Genomic DNA, 19350 nt, shown 5'->3' on the forward strand with positions numbered 1-19350 from the left:
CTTTCAGCTTCAAGCTAAGTTTGTTTAAAAACCATCATCTGAGGGGAAAAAAAAAAAAAAGTCAAGTGTTTCTGGTTAGCATACCTGCATTGCTTCTCTCTTGGGGTCCTTCCCTTGGTATCTTATTTCCCTCCTCAGACATATCAGAGACTACAAATATGACAAAATAATTAAATAGACTTTTTAGATGGCATATCAGCAATTCAGATTTTAGAGAGAAATTATTTTACCATAGTTTTTATCTCCTTCATGAAAGCTGCCTGAGATGTCACTTTTGTCTTGTGCTTCTGTGAGTGAGTCAATAAAAATGTGTTTTGGCTTCTGAAAGATAGGATGAATGTGCATATGAAACTTGAAACGCCATATCCTGAAGCATAGGAATAGTGGTGTATATTTTATATGAAAAGGTAGCATACCTTTGTTTGCTCCATGTGAAGATTTTCAATCAGCTGAGCATAGCATCCATTTTTCTGTATTAAGATTTTGTGAGTTCCACTTTCACATATTTTTCCATCTTCTAATAAAATTACTTCATCACAGAATTCTAAATACTGTGTTTTTGTAAATGGAAAATTAATTCTGTAAGTATTACAACTGCATGGGAATAAATGCAAATATCTAGTACTTGCAAATGGAATGATGAAAATTAGCAGTTTTCATTTCACAGATCAGAAAATTTCTGCAGCTCGGTGATCATTTCGAGCCATCATATAAATGTCTATGTTCTTATATTTTCTTCACAATTATATACATTAAAAAAAAACCGGCCTTAACCAGCTTTCTGATATAACCATTTTTTTATTATAAAGATTCAGCCTTAAGTAGTAAAAATGGAATAGATGAATTCCACCAAAACATGTCTGTCTAACCAAAATATTCTTGCTCATTAGATGTCTTCCAGTACTTATGACTGAGAAAACTGAAACAAACATAAAGCACTTGAGTATATTGTTTTAAGAATTATTCCTATTTTATACAAATACTTATGTATTTTTAATACCATAGTATTCATAAATGAAGGACAGTTAAACTCATTTTTTAATTTACCTGTAATTGATGAGTTACTAAGAGTATTGTTTTTCCCTTAAGGGCCTCTTTTATGCATCGTTCAAAAATGTGCTTCCCGACATGTGCATCGACTGCTGATAAGGGATCATCCAACAAATAAATATCTCTGTTTGCATAAACAGCACGTGCTAAGCTGATCCTTTGCTTCTGGCCACCAGAAAGGTTGAGACCTCTTTCTCCTATCTTTAAATAGAAAGAAGTAACTAGTATTATTAGGATAGCTCTGCATTTCTAATTGCAATTGTTCCATAATTTTCATTCATTATAAGGCTGTATTCTTATCCAGAATAGTTTTAGCTTTCCTTTAAGCAGATACATCACATCTCTCAAACTCTGGCAGACCTGACTGTGACTTGTGCATATGTGTGTGTTACTGTCATGGAGGTGTTGGCTTTCAGACATTCACACCAGAGGTCTGTCACTCGTCTCCTCATCTTTGATCATTTTCATAATATTATGGTTATAAGAAGGGATTCCCTCACACACACACAGAGAGAGAGAGAGAGGCAGGCATAACCTGACTGACATGTTCCTGAACCTTATGGGAATTTGTAGCAAATTTAAACCTTAATTTCATGACTTTATAATTATCACATCTTTAGAGACCAGGAGTCACTAACATGGAGATTTGTAGTAGAGTCTTTTTTAGTGTAGTGAAATCTGAAAAAGAAAGAGAGAACTTGTCTAAAGCTGCTAATGGACTATTTTAACAGTGAAAAAGTAGTGTGGGATCTTTAGTGGATAGTAGTACCTTACATATAAAATTAGTTCAATTCATTCTTCAAACTGGTTATTGCTCAGGCAAACTGCTGAATGTTTGCATAAACTTTGCATATACTTTTAGCAATCTGTTTTAGGGGGAACATGAGTTTTCTTGTAGTTTTCAAAAGGTTTCAGAGGATCAGTGGTTGTCATAGATGGTCATGAGTAATAAAAAGAAAGAAATTGGGTAGAAAGATTCTTTGTGATGTCAGTCCCCCCAAATCTAACAGTTTTTTTGAAGTTAATACAGCATTGATGTTTCAGGAGGATTTAAACCTCTATTTTTCTTGAACTGGAAAAGAGTTGCAGCGTGCCTACAAGACATACCTAAGAGTATTAGACTCCCTCAAAGGGGACTTAAAAGGAGTGGAAAATTATATAGCTTTTGTTTAGATATCTTTTCTGCTGACAGCTGCTTCTCTTGTGAGGTAGGTCAGGGAATAACAGACTTATTAAAAGCTGACAGATAGATGTCTCTAGTGCTGAAATTTCTTTCAGTTTCTAAAAGAAAAAGACGAAATCTCAAGGGAAACAAAGTGATTATGTAAGAGGGTGCAATGTCTTGATGCAATGCACCCTGATCTTGTGACTGATTAGGTTAGCATTTGCTGTCATTATTAGAAGCAATCATATAATTTGAAATTCATGCTGCTTGAGGAGTTAAATTAGCTTAATCAGCCCATAGTATAATTTTCTACTGTAAAATTTTTCATCTGCATTTTGAATCCCTAAATGCAGACCAGGCATTAGTCACTTAAAGTTACGATTAACTTGAAAACATTTGAGATTGTTGCATACATGAACAGAAAAGCAAAAGGGTAAAATTTATTAGTTAATTCACCATTTGGAAAGAATCTCAACATTTAGTAACAGCTGCTTAGCAGTTGCCGTACAGTATAGCTTCATGCACTGCAGTTTACCCCAGCTGAGATACTGGCACTTGTTACTTGACTGTAAATGCCTGATAGGCAGTAACCAAGCAAATCCAGAGAAACAACAGCAGAAGAGAAAATGATGATCCTCCCGAGTGTGCTAACAAGAGCTTCTTGCTGTAAAGACAGCAGTGAGCGCCTCTTTATATTGTTACTCAGTTCTGCTCTTTTTGTTGCTTTGTAAGGATGTAATGTAACTTTATTCACAAAAAGTATAAGGAAAATTTTAAAAGCTACCCTTGTTTCTCTTTTATTCCTTCTTCCTCTTTCTTACATGGCAGTATAATTGTTTTTATTTTAGTATGTATAGTAATACTTACTTCTGTCATATCTCCATGAGGAAGAATTTCCATATCTGAATCTAAGCTGCATACATTGACTGCGTAATTGTATCTGAAAGTAAAAGTTCAGCATTTTTTTAATTTTTAATTATATGAATAAAACAATTTTTATTAATTAATACATCTATGTTCCAAGTGTTTTGGACTATACAGGTATATGGCAGAGTCCTTCAGCTAGCTCTCTGGTTTTCGCTATGTAAAGCTCTAGCTCTATCATGCTGTCAGACCTGTGGTGTTGTCTCTTTAATTCTTATTACAAAGATCTTTGAGAAGATAAACACATATGCATTTTCTACTTTCTACATTTTGGGCAAGGATCACTGGATCTGAAAATATGACCTCTTTAAGAGTGTAACATGCATCTCTTTCTAGCCACAGCTGGGGAGTTAGCATCTGGGGAAATTTTATTTCACAGAATTGCAGATTGGTTCAGGTTGGGAGGAACCTCTGGAGATCATCTAGTCCAAAGCCCCTGCTCAAGCAGGGACACCTAGAGCACATGGCACAGGGTGGCATCCAGTTTGAAGATCTCCAGAGAAGGAGATTCCACAACCTCTCTGGGCAGCCTGTTCCAGGGCTCTGTCACCCTCACAGTAAAGAAGTTTTTCCTCACATGGAGATGGAACTTCTGTGTTTCAGCTTGCACCCATTACCACTTGTCCTGTCTGGCCACCATGGTTAACATTTGGTTAATATTTTGGTTAACATTGGTTAACATTTGGTGTTAATGGCTACAGCATGAAGCCAAAGGTCTAGCGTATGAAAAAAACTGAAGTACATAGCTTCTCCTTATTCCATAAATAGAATAGTCTGAGTCAGTTATCAGCTTCATCTTTCCTCAGCCTGCAAGGCTGACCAACATATGCTCGTATTTTTTCTGATTATGTATTTTAAAACATGAGAAAGATATAACCACAGATTCATGCATATATAATGGCTTTTTAAGCCATTAATTTTCAGATGTTTCAGTTGTAAAGATATTGATAGTCTGGCATTTACCTTTGTTCATTGTATTCTTCTCCAAATAATATGTTTTCTCTCATGCTTCCGTGAAATATAAAGGCTTGCTGTGATACGTAAGCTAATGTTCCATCAACAGCTACTGTACCATCATGGAGGTTCATCTGAAACAGCAGTTTTGTACTGAAGAAAATGTTTTATGAATAATCCTGACTTAAAACACTAGAGAATTAGTAAATAAAGCTGTTTTGCAGTAAATAAAACTATTACATAACAGAGAAGAACCTTCAGAAACAGTGTTGAGTGATGCAGTTAATAGTAAACAATTTGCCTTTTTCTGTTTAACTGGTAGTATTTAATCACTCTTTAGGAAAAAGAAATGAGTAACCGTGTACCTTATGTGCTCATGTGCACCTATTTCAATTACATATGTGTCTTTCTCATAAGGAGAGCGAAAGGAAAATGTTACTCTACCGACATACATACCTGTCCTAAAATAGCAGATATTATTGCGCTCTTTCCACTTCCAACATTTCCACAAATACCCACTATTTTTCCCTAAAAAGAGACATATTCTTAAAATGGCTAAGCTGCATTTATAAGATAATTCCTATACCGTATTTATATCTGCAAAGACGAAGTTTAAAATACTTCAAATGGTTCACTGAAAACTTTTTAAAAAAATAAACTGAGACATTTTAACTAATGCAATGATGTGAGCCTTTTGGAAATCTGTTTTTGTTATGTGGAGCACGTAGTTTGAGAACATGTTATTTCATTTAGATAACTGTTTAAAATTTCTTTTTACGCAAACCTGTTGCTTTAACTTGAGAATATGACTTGAATCATATTCTGTCCATGCACAGCATCTGGAAGAATAGGACATTGATCTAGATAGAGTCTCCAATTTTCTAATATTAGCAAATAATAATAATACATACATATATTTAGTCCTTGAAGTGCATCACAAAGAAACCCTTAGTGAAAAGAGCTGTAGAAAAGGCAGGAATGGGAAAGGCCAGTCAAATTTTATGACATTTCTTAGAGCAATGAAAGGCAGTAGTGCTGGGTGGTGAGACAGACGACCTTGTGGCGTATTATGTTGATATAATTTCTTTAATATGTGCCTACTTTTTTCACCGTAAAACTTAAGTGCTGCAAAATGGTGATTGTGCCATTCTCTCTTGATGTCCTGCTAGGTAATATCTCAGATGGTGGCTCCAAGCAAGAAGGTAGAGCTGTTTGTTTTGCTTGATTTTTATGGACGCTCTGTGTGTTCATAATGTTATCACTATTTCTCTTTTCACCGTAGTTATTCAGCTGTTCCCAAGACAATGTCGCATCTTCCACTATTATGGCATTTTCTGAATTTTTCAGGTTAGTTATGTAAATCGGAGGTACTTCAGTTACAAGAATTCTCTAAAATAAGAGAGATGCAGATAGGAATACTATTTATTAAAACACGAGAAAGAAAACTTTCTCCCTTTTTTTTTTTTTTTTTTTTTTTTTTGCTAACTCATCGGAGATATGACTTGTTTCCATCACGGTCAAATGTGGTGAAGATTTTGAGTAAACTGTGTTCCAGTGTACCTTGCCCATTCACACCATAGCCCTGTGCTTAATCATCTGTACTGAGATACTACAGCAATACAGAGGATAATAATTAATCATCAGTACTCTATTGAGAAGATACAGGGTTTTCCTTTAGCTTTTTAATACCAAAACATTTTTACGATGCTTCTTTAAAAAAAATAAAAAATAAACAACACTGATTGAGTTAGGAACTAGGCCTCCTAAAACTCTTATCCTGAAGTAATCAATAGACTATAATGTAAAAAAAAACCTGTCAAATATATTAAAAGCAGAATGTACCTTCAGTCTTGCTAGAGAAACCTTAGCTTCTGTTGCTGCTTTCACTGAGAATGGTAAGATTGCAATTGAGAACTTCATTACATTAAGCATAGCAATCACACTGAAAACCTGGAAAGGAAAAAGCGAAAATGGCTTATTGCTTCCAATAAACATTGAAAAAGAAAGTCATATCTGCATTTTACAATATAGTGATGAAAAATAAGTATCTACTGTTCATTTGTGCCTTTTATTTAAAGAAATGCACACTGAGCAGTTAAATCTAGCCCAACCATTTATTTTTCTCAAAGCCCTTATGAATAACTAAGTAACGTTAGTCCCCTCACTGAGATTTTTGGAATGATACTATATGCTGATTTGTATTTCCTGAGGCAATTTTTTCCTTAGTTTAACATCACTGAATTTGGTTAGCTTAGATGAAGGAAGCAATTGGTCCATTAACAGGAAATCTTCCTGCCAGCCATTTCTCTGTCCGTTTTACTATATTTTTAGTAAAGCTGTAGTTTTTACTCTGCTGCCTCTGTGATGTCCTACCAAAAGGTTTCAGTGAAATACAAGTAAATCACGCACAATGTCCTGCTTTCCTTTGTATTCTCTGTCATTCCTTTAAATCAATCGGGTTTATTTCTGGTATTGGCTAGCACCTAGCTGCTACTGACATCTAAGTGAGACCTCATTTCATCCCTATTAAATGAATTTAGTATTTTCTTAGGACTGGAATTAAATTTACAGATTTGTTGTTGATGGCCTCTACCCAAAGAGCTTTCTTCATACATTTGTGTGTAATTTATATAGAACGCAAATGTGTTACCATTTTTGCATGGTCCTGAGTTAATTCCCTAGGTAATCTTGGCTGAATGTAATCTTTTTAAGAGCAGATGATTGATACATATTCTTTTCCAATGATTGATCAATTTGGGAGGAAAAATACAAAGCCAACATTTTCAGCAGTACTTCTGAGGTGCCAAATTGGAAATACATTCAAGAAATTGATTTTTGAAAGGTTTTGTGTTCAATACCTTTTGAAAGTGAACCTCTTCTAAAGCCAGATTGGGCATCCCCAGAGCACTAGTTACATTTGAAAGTGGATCTGTTGAAATTACTGTGTTACAAAAAATTGATCTGGATTATGAGTAAGTTTACCTCAGATATGACAAAATTTCAGGAAGCAGTTAAAAGTTGCAGTCCTACACAAATAATAAATCTTTTTCTTCGGTTTAGCTGAAACTCATGTCATTTTTCCCATAACATATCAGATTTTATGCTCTCTCTCTGAATGAAATAATATCTTTCTAGTTCTTTTTTGTTCCTGCACTTTTTTTTTTCATATAAGTCCTCATATAAATCTTATATTGGAGTTACTGTTTTTTTTCTAAGTTAAACTCTATATGCATTTTTTTCTTATTAAAATGTCCTTTATTGCATTAATGTTCTATCTGTTTTCTGATTTCTAAAGGCAATGAATATTTGCCACTTGCAGAACAGAATATTGTACTGTTGAGAACTGAAGCCTACGAAGAACCACTGGATGATGTATAATCCCAAATGCCTAGGTATTTTTCTGTTTAAACAAAAAACGTTTTAAATTCTTCAAGAAAACTGTTTATCTTCATTTGAAAAGTGCTCCAATTAGCAATCACCTTCATTTATCAGCTACACATTTATCTTCCAGGATTTAACAATAGTCACTCATGCTGAGTGGCTGCACAGGAAAGTAATGAAGCCAATTTTATTGCAGAGTTATCCTTTAGTAAAAATTTCCAAGATAATGCATGAGTTTAAGAGGCTGTAGAAAAAAAAAACTTAAGACATGAGTTTAAGAGGCTGTAGAAAAAAAAAACTTAAGATTCTAAGGTTAAAAAAAAGAGCTAAAAATAAAATGTATAATAACAAAATAAATAAGAAATCATACAACTGCTGCAGTTAGTTCTTGCTTTAAAATCGTGTGTAAAGTAAATGTCAGGACAGTAGCCAGTGCTGATACGATAGGTGTCAGAGCAGAATTTACACTCTGTACGTATGCTGCCTTTTCCAATAGCTTCTTTTCAGTATTTCTTATACCTGTAAAATAAAAAAATAAATACTCTGTGTGTGTGTGTGTATATATATGTATATATATATGCATGTATACACACATTACACGTGCTTGAACCATCTGAGTTGGCAGTGAATCAGGTACTGGACAAGACAGATTAGGAATAAACATGTATTGGCAAAGCTTTTTTTTTTTTTTTTTTTTTTTCTTCCTTCTACTAGGTGTAAAACTGTAAAAAATCTCTAGCGATTTAGAAAATTACATCTAGAAGAGGGGGCACCAAAGGGGAGTCTGTGGTACTAGAATAGCCACATCTATAACTGTTGGCTGTTCACATAATAGCACATACCTCCCTGTCACTTGAGAGAACTCAAATAATTTATAAGGAGATTAATACTGTTTGAGTTGCACAAACTTTTCTAAGATTCCACGCTGTATTAGTCCCTAGAAATATTTGGGCGATTCCCTGTTCCCTCAGGTGGCTCTTTTCCTTTTTCTAGTTAACGCCTCTCTTTACAGTAAAGGTAACGAGGATGCACAGGCGAAGGAGTTCCGGAGGAGACAGGCAAAGCAGTAGTAGCAATCTGTTTACATTGCTGCTTTCTCCCTTCCTACTACTCTGTTGAGGTAATTTTTGATACTTTGTTCTCTTTGTATCCTCTTTGTAGCAAGAGCTCAAAAGGGGTATGTATAAAGATCCTTTCATATATAGTATTTTAGAAATATAGATAATGCGTGCTGTCTCTGTGAACTCCTGCTACTGGAGAGAATACCACAGTTATAATTGTGCATGCTACTTTAAAATGGTAATTTTCTGTACCTTTGATTGTTGTTGCAAAAGATTTTTCCCAAGCATACATTTTAATCAATTTAATGCATGTTAAAATCTCATTCATTATTTGCACGCGCTTATCGGTAACTGATATTGCTGCTTGTCGGAATACAGTTGTGAATTTAGCCATCTTTATCTGCAATCAAGTTGTAAAAATCTTATTAAAAACAAACAAACAAACAAATAACACAAAACCTTGTTAGTAACTACCGGATTAAATATAAAACATCAGTTTGCTTTGAGACCTTCTGAAATATGAAGAAAAACTTTCTGCATGAAGTTCTTCTCTACCTTCCAAAAATTTCTTAGGAATTTACCCTGCTTCCTGCTAACCAGATGGACAGATAGGCCCGAAGGGCTAATTGGCCAACTGATATAAAGGGCCATGGTGCCTTTGATGGCCCAGGTGCCCTAGGTGCTCCCAACCTTGTTGACATCTTGCTTGTGCAAACAGCTGATTTGGGATTAAGTGGTTTGACATAAACGTAGGCAGTTAAAAACCGCTGTGGCAGATTTTTGTATTCCAATCATACGATACTGCTTATCTTACAAATCTCTTTTTTACTGTGAAAAGCTTGATTCATAGACTGTTATTCACAGAATTTTGCTGACACAGTCATTGTGGATTCAAGTGGAAACTTTAGAAATGCTGCAAAGTGCATGTAAATGCTCAGGCAAGCTAAAGGATATTTGACTAAATAATCATATTAGTGTTGCCTTCCTTAATGAAAATAAGGAAGATATATATTCCCATTAAGTAACAAATAAGTTCTACTTCATAATGAGGAGCTTTTTTGAACTGTTTTATATGCAACATACTGTTTTTAAAACAATATCTTCTTTCCTGACCACTGTACCTGAAATTCGGTCCTCATCTTTTCTTCCAATCATACTCCTTCCAGTTCACCATAAAACTGCTTTGTTTGGCAACATGAATATAGAAACCAAAAGTACCATAATAGATGTATATTTCTATGACAATGAATTTGGAAGTCTTTACCACAAAAGACACAGATAATAGAATTTTTGGAAGATCAGCAGACAGGCACACACTGCACATAAAACATTAACTTATGTTATTCTTAGCTTCCTGTGAAAATCCCAGTGTTGGTATTACTATAAATCAATGCGGAAATAAGGCAGTTAGTAGATGTTGCACCTTACCTGTAGAGGTATAAATAGGATGTACACAAATGTGCCTATGAGAGCTGTGGGACCAAGAATAGCACAGGCATATACTGTGCAAATGATAATTAGTATAGGCACATTCATTGGCAAGGGACAAAAAATGGCTGCTTCAAACATATGATACCCATCATGAGAAAGCACATTGATGACCTGCAAGAAATAGAGAGATACATTAAGAGATACATTAGAGAGATATATGCAACATGCTTCATTTATGGAAAAAATATTTAGATTTTTAAAATTGATAGTAGTTTTGTAGCCCCATGATTTTCAGGATCAACTTACATGTTTACTTTTTGTTAGGAAAAGATTAAAGTGAATATGGCATATCTTCTCAGCATTTCACAGAAGTTTAAAAATAACTGGAAAGGTGAACAATAGCGTTTGTTTATGAGGACTTACCTCACCAACGGAAGCCTGTGTCAAAGACTTAAATTCCAGTAGATGTTCAAATATTACAGTAGAAATAGCATTTTTTAGTCGTATGGCTGTTCGGTAGTTTATGGCCCATGCCAGTGCCCAAAATATTATTTTTAAAAATTCAGCAAGAAAGAGTGCCATGCAGAGTCCAACTCCCTTAGCAAAGTTTTTTGAGGTGCTTGCACTGTGCTGTAGAATTTTATGAATGATCACAGTCTGCAAAGTAATGTCAGAATATTTTAAATTGTATGTTGTATTCATGTAAATGATATTTTCCTATTTTGTAGTCTTTGCAAAGTTTACCACTATGAAATCAGGAGGCGTACTGCTTTATCATGACACTAAACATACTATTGAAATTAGAGAGGAAGAATGTCAAAACATTTATAGTGTATAGTTCTATTTAGAAAGTCAATTTTTCAGCAGTTCAGAAATGCTGTAATTAAGATCTCATTGATCAAAGTCATCTCTTATCTGTATAACTGAGAGAAGTTATTCTTACCAGCTTCAGTGGACTTGGTCCTAACCTCACTAGATGGCTGCAACTTATGTTTTTATGGAGAAAAAAATCCTGAAAATGGATTATTGCCAGTGTGTGTTTTGTCTTAATGTACCTGTAGAAGTTCACTTTAGGAACAGCCTTGAGATATAATTTCTGGGAGTGCTTATATGTTGTCTTGGCTCACTGCTGTTTTAAGGATCACCTAGTCTCTGTTCTGTACTTTGCAGCATAAAATTAATGGCTCTCGCATCACAAGGCTAGGGAGCTGTAGTGCCGGCCAGCAGCTGATTGTGAGTCATACTCATTGAATTCAGTAAAATGCATTTACACGTCCCAGACTGCTGTCTTTGAAATGTTTCTTCTGAGTATTTTCCTTTTATCCTCAGTTTGGGGAAGAACTTTCCATTCCACACTGAGCGTATGTATGGGTAGATACATGAACTGTTACAATGAGTAATCACTATATGAGGACTCTACTCTGTCTTCAACTATTCTCTAGAATTCAATAGTCTGTGATGTTAAATGTAATTGAAAAACATGAATATTTCCTAGAGTCTTTTGTGTAATGGAGTGTGATACTAAGAATGGTATGTTAAGGCCAGGTTACTGCAGATGTAGGCCTGATGCTGTGTCTGAGCATTGCCTTCAGCTAGACCTCAGAAGTGGCAATCTTTTGGGTTGCTCCTAGGCGAATTCTTCCTTAGCTGTTTTAGTCAAGAATTGAACACCATTCACTTCAGCATGAGAAGGACATTTACTTCTTGGAAAGGCATTTTTATTTAGATTCTCCCAGACATTGTGGGGAGGAATAGGTCCATATAAAAACCAGGAAGAATTGCAGTTACTAAACTCTGGGAAATGGAATCACTCAAGTTATTTGTGTCGCAGAAAAGGTGTGCCTTGGCGTTGTGTTTCCTTGCTTGTTAATCAAAGGCACTGACTGATGATACCAGGCAGCTAAGCTGTGCTCCATGCATGTGTTCTGCTTTCCTTGTAGAATGTAGTATTGCATATATTCTGACTGGTTAATAGCTGGTCGTACACTGGTGCCAAGTCCAGTCGCTCTTGAGTGAAAGTTACCAGAGAAAGTTAACTGCAGGATAAAACCTAAAAGATTTTGGAACTGGAAAAAATAAATCAGTGCAGAGTGACTTTACTAGAAGTCTTCACCCCTGATCCCAACTCCTGGAGTAATAGTATGAAATTCTTGAATCTGAGCATTTAGAAACTCAAGTTCTGTGGTGTTAGAAATCTTCTTAGATTTGCTGTAAGACACTACTTTTCACTCATGGCTTCCATATTACGACATAAGAATGATGATCTCAGTAGACATTGCTTCATGAAAAATGCAAAGAAATAGATTCACTTTGCTCAAGGTAATTGCTGGATTCTCTCTTTAGATGCACTAAAGGTGAGACAGATAGTCTTTTTAATTTTTTTGAAAAATTTTTGGATTTTTTTAAATTTTTTGAAAATTTCTTTAGCAGAACAAAAATCATCCATATTTTTTATTATTTTATTCCAAAGTATAATTAATTTGACTGTAATATGATTACTCCATTGCAGCAACAAGACCTGCTCTGTTGCCAACTTTCAATTAAGCGAATTATAGGCAAAAAAAGAGCGCAGGGACAGTACAGGAATAGCAGCCATGCTTTGGTACATTTTGAAGTTCAAATCTTTAAATTAGAAAACATACTAATGGTAAGATGCATCTGAGGAAAAAAATAAGGCAAAACATTAAAGAAAAATTTACAGACACTGCGACATTTTAGGACAACATTTGCCGACTTTGCAAACGTTCATCACAGCTTTGTCTCCTGTGTTTGTTCCTTTAACTGTTGCATAAGCAAACTTTGAGTTGTAGTTCGGGGTAATATTTTTCGACACAAAAAAGACCGAATAATACATTTCCTTTTAATATGCATTCCAGACAATACAGTTTACCTTTAGAAAACATGGTGACATTTAAAATATGTCAAATATATTACTTATAAGTATATTCTAAAAATATTTAACTGCCATAAATATGTAAAAAAGAAACCTATTTGTAATATTGGTCATAAATATGAAATACAACTTACAGGTCCTAAAGCAGCAAATATAATGCTAATTAAATTTACTATGATATCCAGCAAAAGTCTTGTTCTTTGAAATTTCCATGCTACTTTGCCCAAGGAAGCTTTTTCAGGCCCAACTCTTGCAAGCTCTGCTTCCCAAAGGCGTCGAAATCTGTAAATAAATAAATAAATAAATAAATAAATAAATAAATAAATAAATAAATAAATAAAATTTGCCAGTGTAAAACTGAGAAGCTTAATGGCATTTCTTCCATTCCCAAAAATGCATAAGGCACTTGTGTAGGAAACTGCTTAGGTAATAGAATTCATTTTCTTAGTCTGTCAATCTGTTCATTTAAAGACATCTTTAGAAGTAATATACAGGGAACATTTCTAGAGAGCAGCATCTCATGAAAAGAATTCATTATGCCAAATGACTCCTCTAGGAAATTATTAAAATGAAAGATTAATTGAGAATTTGTTTCATGAGGACAGACAGTCTTAATTATTCAGCTAAATGTAGACCACAGTGGAACAAGATGAAATCGTTGTCTTTTTTAACCCCTGGGGTGAATTCACAGAATGCTAATATTAAGCTGGAATGAATATCAATTTTCAGCACTGGGAACTGCAGTTTCATGGAGTTGTTAATATCACATGTAAAACTCACTGGTCCTTTTAGAAAACTCGGCAGTGCTGTGGGCTCTAAGTTGTAAAATTCTGAGCAGTCTGACTACATCCCATGGTCTATGAACATACAAATATATAATTATATAAGTAGTATGATTACATGTAATATGGTGGTTATTAAGATAGTTAACTGTATTCTTTAGTTTTAGCCAGTCAGGGTCAGAGCATTGGGGCCTGACTGAACTTACATAAAAGCCTTTTGCAGCTTTGGTTGGTTTTTGATTAGGTTCCCACAGTAATTTGGCTGAAGGGGCAAATGGTTGATTTTTGAAAGTGATTCTTTGCTGCCTTTTTCATTTTATGCCTAGGAACTACAGCCTGCATTGCATAATAGAAAGGGATGCAGCAAAGCTTTTTTAGGTTTGTTCCCCTGTTTTTTTTTTTTTTTGATTGATTGTTTTTGTTTTGCATCTTATATGCAATTCCTACCTGTTCTTTTATTTTAATTTCTGCTGCTTATACTATGGATTTCTTTCCATGAGTATTATGAACAAAGTAAAACCGTGGAAGTAGCACAGATTATTTTGCAGCTAAGAGCAGCTAATATATTATATTTCGTGTTCTTTCTATGTGTTTCTGATCATGACTAACTCTGTAAGGACACATAAATAGAAATCTTAGAGTAGTAAGTCAGTAGAATAGAAATAGTGCTACCTTTTAGCATTTGGGTCTGCGCTGTCATAATAAGATAATGGTGGTAAGCTATCCGCAGTGATGCTGTGTCTATATCCTTTCATCATTAAGGGTGTAAGCCAGGAATACGTAACTGATGAGAACAGCCCTGCATCATCCATTGGATTAACAGATGACCTAGGGGAAAATAAAGGTATTATTGTGGTACTCACAAAGTCTGTTTTATGGCTGTCAGACTGACATTCCAAATACTAACTGTAAAAAATTATTCTGAAGCATTTAAAGATCTTTTGATGCTTACAGGGAGGGATTGCCCTGCATTTTTTAGGAGAATGCTAGCTCTGAATAACATCACTTACTAATCAGTAATATGGTAAAGTCTCAGTCCTGGGCTAAGACCTCAGCCATTTCTTTCCAGAGCGTGCGGCACGCTCTGCTTCTGAGCCAGGAAATGTTTTCTTTCTTGAGGACAACTTTGCTGCACATAAGCGGTATCCTTCTCACATACTGCTCCAAGGCATGCAGGGCATATGTTCATGTTACCTTTTGACAATGCTGAAATGTCATAGTCTGTCACTTAAACTCAGCTCAGACCAGGGCTAAAAATTATCCTGGCCACATATTGACCCAGTTAACAAACAAAATAAAGTGAGTAAGACACAATATTTCATAATAACATATTAATGAAATTTTAACTATTTGCATGGGTTTTTTTGCCTTTTATTTTTCAGTTACAAACAGATGTGACTTACTTTGCTTTGATGCGTATAGGAATCATTGTTTTTAAACTGGGTTCATATTTCTGAAGAGCGGATCTTCTGTTTACTTGCCCGTCTGCCTGGTGTGGTGCCGGAGTAGTCATTGTACCAACGTTCAGTTTCCAGAAAGAGTTGCTTATTCAGATTTTCCTTTGGGGAAAAAGTTAAAAGAACATAATTAGCTTTAACAATTTTAAGGAACTATTTAAACCTGGTGGCAATATCCCAAGTAGTTTCCAAGTCATGGCAATGTAGGATGGAAAATGCTCCAACTGAACAGATGTATGTGTATTTATAAAGCTGTGTATTTATGTATGTACTGGGGAATTAGAAATTGCAGTGAAGGGAGTATTCTGAGGACTGATAAAATCAGGCCTGTTTCAAACTTTAAAAAAACACTTTACAGGATTGGTGCTTAGCAACACTGAACATTGGCAGTGGTTTGTTCTTAATCCCTGTCAGTCAATACCAATGCACAGTCAAAGACATGATCCTTAACCATCTTGTGAACTAGCTGTGAGTGTGCCGCCCGGAGCCCATACCATATAGTTAGCACTGATGGTGTGGTACTTGATGGTCAGAGTCACAGAAATAAAGGTGATGAGACTTGGAGGGCTCTTCAGCAAGGAAGGCTGGAACTGAAGTAGCCATCTTTCCTCTCTCCTTAGTGTTTTACGCTCTTAATACTATCCTCAAAGGAAAAGGGGGAACGCCCATCTGCTTCTGGCATAGTTCATCTTTTTGGGGCAGCCTCAACTTCTGGGTTTTCCCAGTCATCCTTCTTACATGCAGGATTGCAGGATTACTTTTGTTCTACAGAAACATATGTTTTGTTTTTTCTTTCCTGACATCAAGACATCTTTCCTGCATGCTCTACATCCTTCATCCAAATTTTCTGCCCGCAGATGATTTCTTCTACCTCATTTGCACAGGTGTACCACAAGTCTGTTCACCCCTTTGAATATATCCTTGTATGTATATGTATATACACTTATCGGTGTTACAAAATACCGCTTGGTTTCTCCTATTATTAATGTTACAGTTTTGCAAAATGCTTATATACCCTTGCTGATTTCAGGCTATTTCAGTGTTCTTATGGCTATATCTAAGATAGGCAAATATTGATTATATCTTGCTTGTTCTGCTATATTCTTGTGGGTGCAACAGGTCTGTACTATGGCTGCAAAAGGCTTACAATCAGCATCTGTTTTATGTAATTTCCCTACTTAAATAGTGCCATTACCACAGTGTCAAAGTGATCAAAATTATAAGAGCATGGAAAGGAATACAAAGTGTGTGCTTTCATTTTGCCTTTTGATCTTCAGTACTCTGAGGAGTGCTACTGAACTATAGTATAGTACTCATTTGCATCATAGTTTTTTGTTTTCTGAGAGCTTGCCATGTACTTCCTGTATCCGAGGATATAGTTGCTTAAATTTAGGACCTTTAGTTCTGTCTTTTGTTTTTTCTGTGTTTTGTTAATTCTTATGCTTTGTTATTCTGCATTTTCAGGGCTTAAAAAAATGTTCTACCATTTTTGGCTAACCATTCAGTTAGAATAGTCTTCTTTCCAGTCTCTATGATCTATTTGGATGTTATTCTATCCAGATGATACCCAAAATTCTCAAGGTCTGATTTTGTAAACTTTAATTGGGTCAGACAAACCAACCATACTAAGACTACTAGGACTTTAAAAATAACCTACCAGGACTTTAAAAATACTACTAGGACTTTAAAAATAAGCCCCCAATCCCCTTTTTTTTTTTTTTTTTTAGTGTTAGGCTATCTCATTTATTTTTCTAGATTTCTTTGCAAGACTTTCTACTCCAAAGTTTTCAAAGTGAATTAGCTTGTCCCAGTGTTGTCTTTTAACAGATGAAGTGTATGTGAATATATGTATGTGAATGTATACATATGATGTATGTGTGTGCATTTTTATATTTACGTACCTGTGTTGGCAAATACCCTAGAAATGCCTCTGTTTTCTACTGAGTTCCCTGTGTTTTTCTGCCATTGTAATTTCGCTGTATTGAGTGCTCTGTCTTTTTCCTCTTATGGAATTTTGTCGCCTACATATTTGATCAAGACACAATACAGCTCTTCCAGTCTTCATAAATATTAATAGTGTTAAATTAAATATTAATTCAAATATTAAATTATAATTAAAAGATTAAATATTAATTAAAAGAGATCTAGTATTGGTGGCTGTGAGGCCAGATACTGAGAAATTGTCTCGTATTTAATGCTGTACCATTTATAATTGTTATGCTAATGGTCCAGCAGCCAGTTAGGTCTTTCAGACTGCCATGTTCACGTTCAAATCACATCATTCTTACTCTTTCAAATGGATTTGCAGAACTATATTGAAACCACTGGTCAAATTCTAGCAGTAGATTTTCAGGTGATGATAGTACAAAACCAGAAATGTGCACTGAATCAAGTTAAGACATTTATGCTGCTGAGTTCCAGAGTTGCTAGCCTTGTACATGGTCTTTCAGTAATTTAAAATGTAAGAAAGGGATGCTAAATATTATGCTTAAACATCACTGAAGAAAAGTATTATGTCCTTTCTATACTGTTTTTCCTGCTTTAATGCTTTCTACTGTTGGAATTCTTGCAGTGGAGAAGCCAGGTTTGGTGACCATCTGGCATTTGCTCTGCCTGTTGGGTCTTAGGTTTTTACTCAGTCTGATCCTACAGCTCTAGTCAGTGTTGTTTGAAGGAGCTACCTGCTTCCTCTGCTTTCTGCTGAAAACTCCTGAAGGCTTGTCAGCTCATCTTGAACGGTCAGTGCATTTGCCAGCATTTTGACACTCTATTATCCTACTAACTCTTCCCTAAAGCTGAACTTGTAGCATGTCTTAACATGAATTTAAAATAAAACATCAATAGTAAAAATAATTGATCATTTTACTGTGAGTGATCAAACACTGGAATAGGTTGTCCATAATCTGTGACATTAAAGTCTACCTGCTATATTTTTCTCTCCCTCTAAAGTGATAAAATGTACCTGAAACCTAGGAGCCCAGTGTATGTGAAGCCACTTACATTTTTCATGAAACAGGTTAGACACCACAAGCAAATCCGAACAAAGCACTTGACACAGTAGGCTCAGTATTGAATGTGGAGCAAATAAATGTGAGCTCTTTTCTGGTGCGCCAGGCCTGAGACTTTCAAAAGGATGAATACAATGTTTTACAATAAAGCTGAATATGCTGAATAAAGCATACCTTAAAATGAAGGGAGGAAACCTGATTTCTTTCTATGTCAGTGTTCATCAGGGAATGTGGTTTTATTAGCCTTTATTTCTGGCTACATTTTTGTTCCCATATGAAGATGTTATTACCTGAAATTTTATAATTAACTTGAAATTGTGGGGACTACAACTACTTTTTTAAAATGTTCAGCTGACTTAACAAAATAAAGGCTGAAAGAATCCAGGCTAATAAGTTTGCATTCATTTTAAAATGGTGCTTTTGTGATGTAGCTGCTTTTTTATGCCAGTTATATTTTATGTTGCTTAATTTCTTATATCCCCATCTTCCCTGAAAAAGGAGTTTGCTATTTCTTCTCTTCTTCTTTCTTTATGTAGCCATTGTGGAGTAAAATAATTATTCTTTTTAAACATGTCAAGATACTTTTCAACAATTGTACTGTAAATGATTTAAAAACTAGTATAGCACTAAATCAGAATGAAGGATCATCTCGTAAATAATCCATGCGCCACCTGGTGTTGAGCATTTGGATTGATACTAAAACTAGATAAAGCTGGACTGTGTAGGCTAAACACTTATTAATGTAGTATAGATACTGTGAGTAAATACAAAGGTTAATTTTATGCACATTATGCTTCTGCTAGGGAACAAAAATAATCTTTTTTCTGCTTTGTTTTGAAGTGGGCGAAAGATTAAAAAAATTAAATAGCAGTAGAATCATTTTTTGTGGAGCTTGCCTTTGTAAATAATATATTTTTCTTAACTTTTGTGAGCCTTTGGAACATAAGGCTGTATTTCCGTGAGAGTTTGTTTGTGTATGTGTGTATATGTGTAGAGACACATTCCAGTATTCCCTGGCTACAGGCACATCATAAGTAACCATTTTGTAAATACTGCTACTGAGGCAGAGGGGGAGTGAGGGAGGATATTGGCCTGTCCATCAGCTTCTATATGACAGTGCTGTAATTTCAAACCTACTGATGGATTTTAAAAATCAAGGATACCATTTGCATACATTTTGTAAGGAAAAAATGGTGAAAAGAGATCTTAATGAGTGTCTCCATTAAAAGGAAGAAAAGTCGAAG

At 35.1% G+C, this 19350-nt stretch overlaps 1 protein-coding gene across 1 annotated transcript in view; it reads right to left on the reverse strand.

The window, feature by feature from the left end:
- LOC104578665 (ATP-binding cassette sub-family C member 12-like) overlaps positions 1 to 15214 on the reverse strand; it is a 28306-nt gene extending 13092 nt beyond the window's left edge. Inside the window, exons 1-15 of the mRNA XM_088530822.1 lie at positions 15045 to 15214; positions 14314 to 14469; positions 12994 to 13141; positions 10390 to 10623; positions 9964 to 10137; positions 8788 to 8935; positions 7845 to 7993; positions 5936 to 6043; positions 5195 to 5482; positions 4550 to 4621; positions 4103 to 4227; positions 3083 to 3155; positions 1048 to 1251; positions 417 to 551; positions 231 to 321 (exon numbers count right to left, since the gene is read on the reverse strand). Of these exons, the coding sequence (XP_088386948.1) occupies positions 231 to 321; positions 417 to 551; positions 1048 to 1251; positions 3083 to 3155; positions 4103 to 4227; positions 4550 to 4621; positions 5195 to 5482; positions 5936 to 6043; positions 7845 to 7993; positions 8788 to 8935; positions 9964 to 10137; positions 10390 to 10623; positions 12994 to 13141; positions 14314 to 14469; positions 15045 to 15154 (2215 nt within the window). The 5' untranslated portion in view covers positions 15155 to 15214. The remainder of the gene's footprint in view (positions 1 to 230; positions 322 to 416; positions 552 to 1047; positions 1252 to 3082; positions 3156 to 4102; positions 4228 to 4549; positions 4622 to 5194; positions 5483 to 5935; positions 6044 to 7844; positions 7994 to 8787; positions 8936 to 9963; positions 10138 to 10389; positions 10624 to 12993; positions 13142 to 14313; positions 14470 to 15044) is intronic.
- Positions 15215 to 19350: the final 4136 nt, after the last annotated feature.

This window comes from Tinamus guttatus, unplaced genomic scaffold, assembly GCF_059628265.1.
Source record: "Tinamus guttatus ecotype Peru unplaced genomic scaffold, ASM5962826v1 Tinamus_guttatus_pri_ptg000389l, whole genome shotgun sequence".
NCBI classification, from domain to species: Eukaryota; Metazoa; Chordata; class Aves; order Tinamiformes; family Tinamidae; genus Tinamus; species Tinamus guttatus.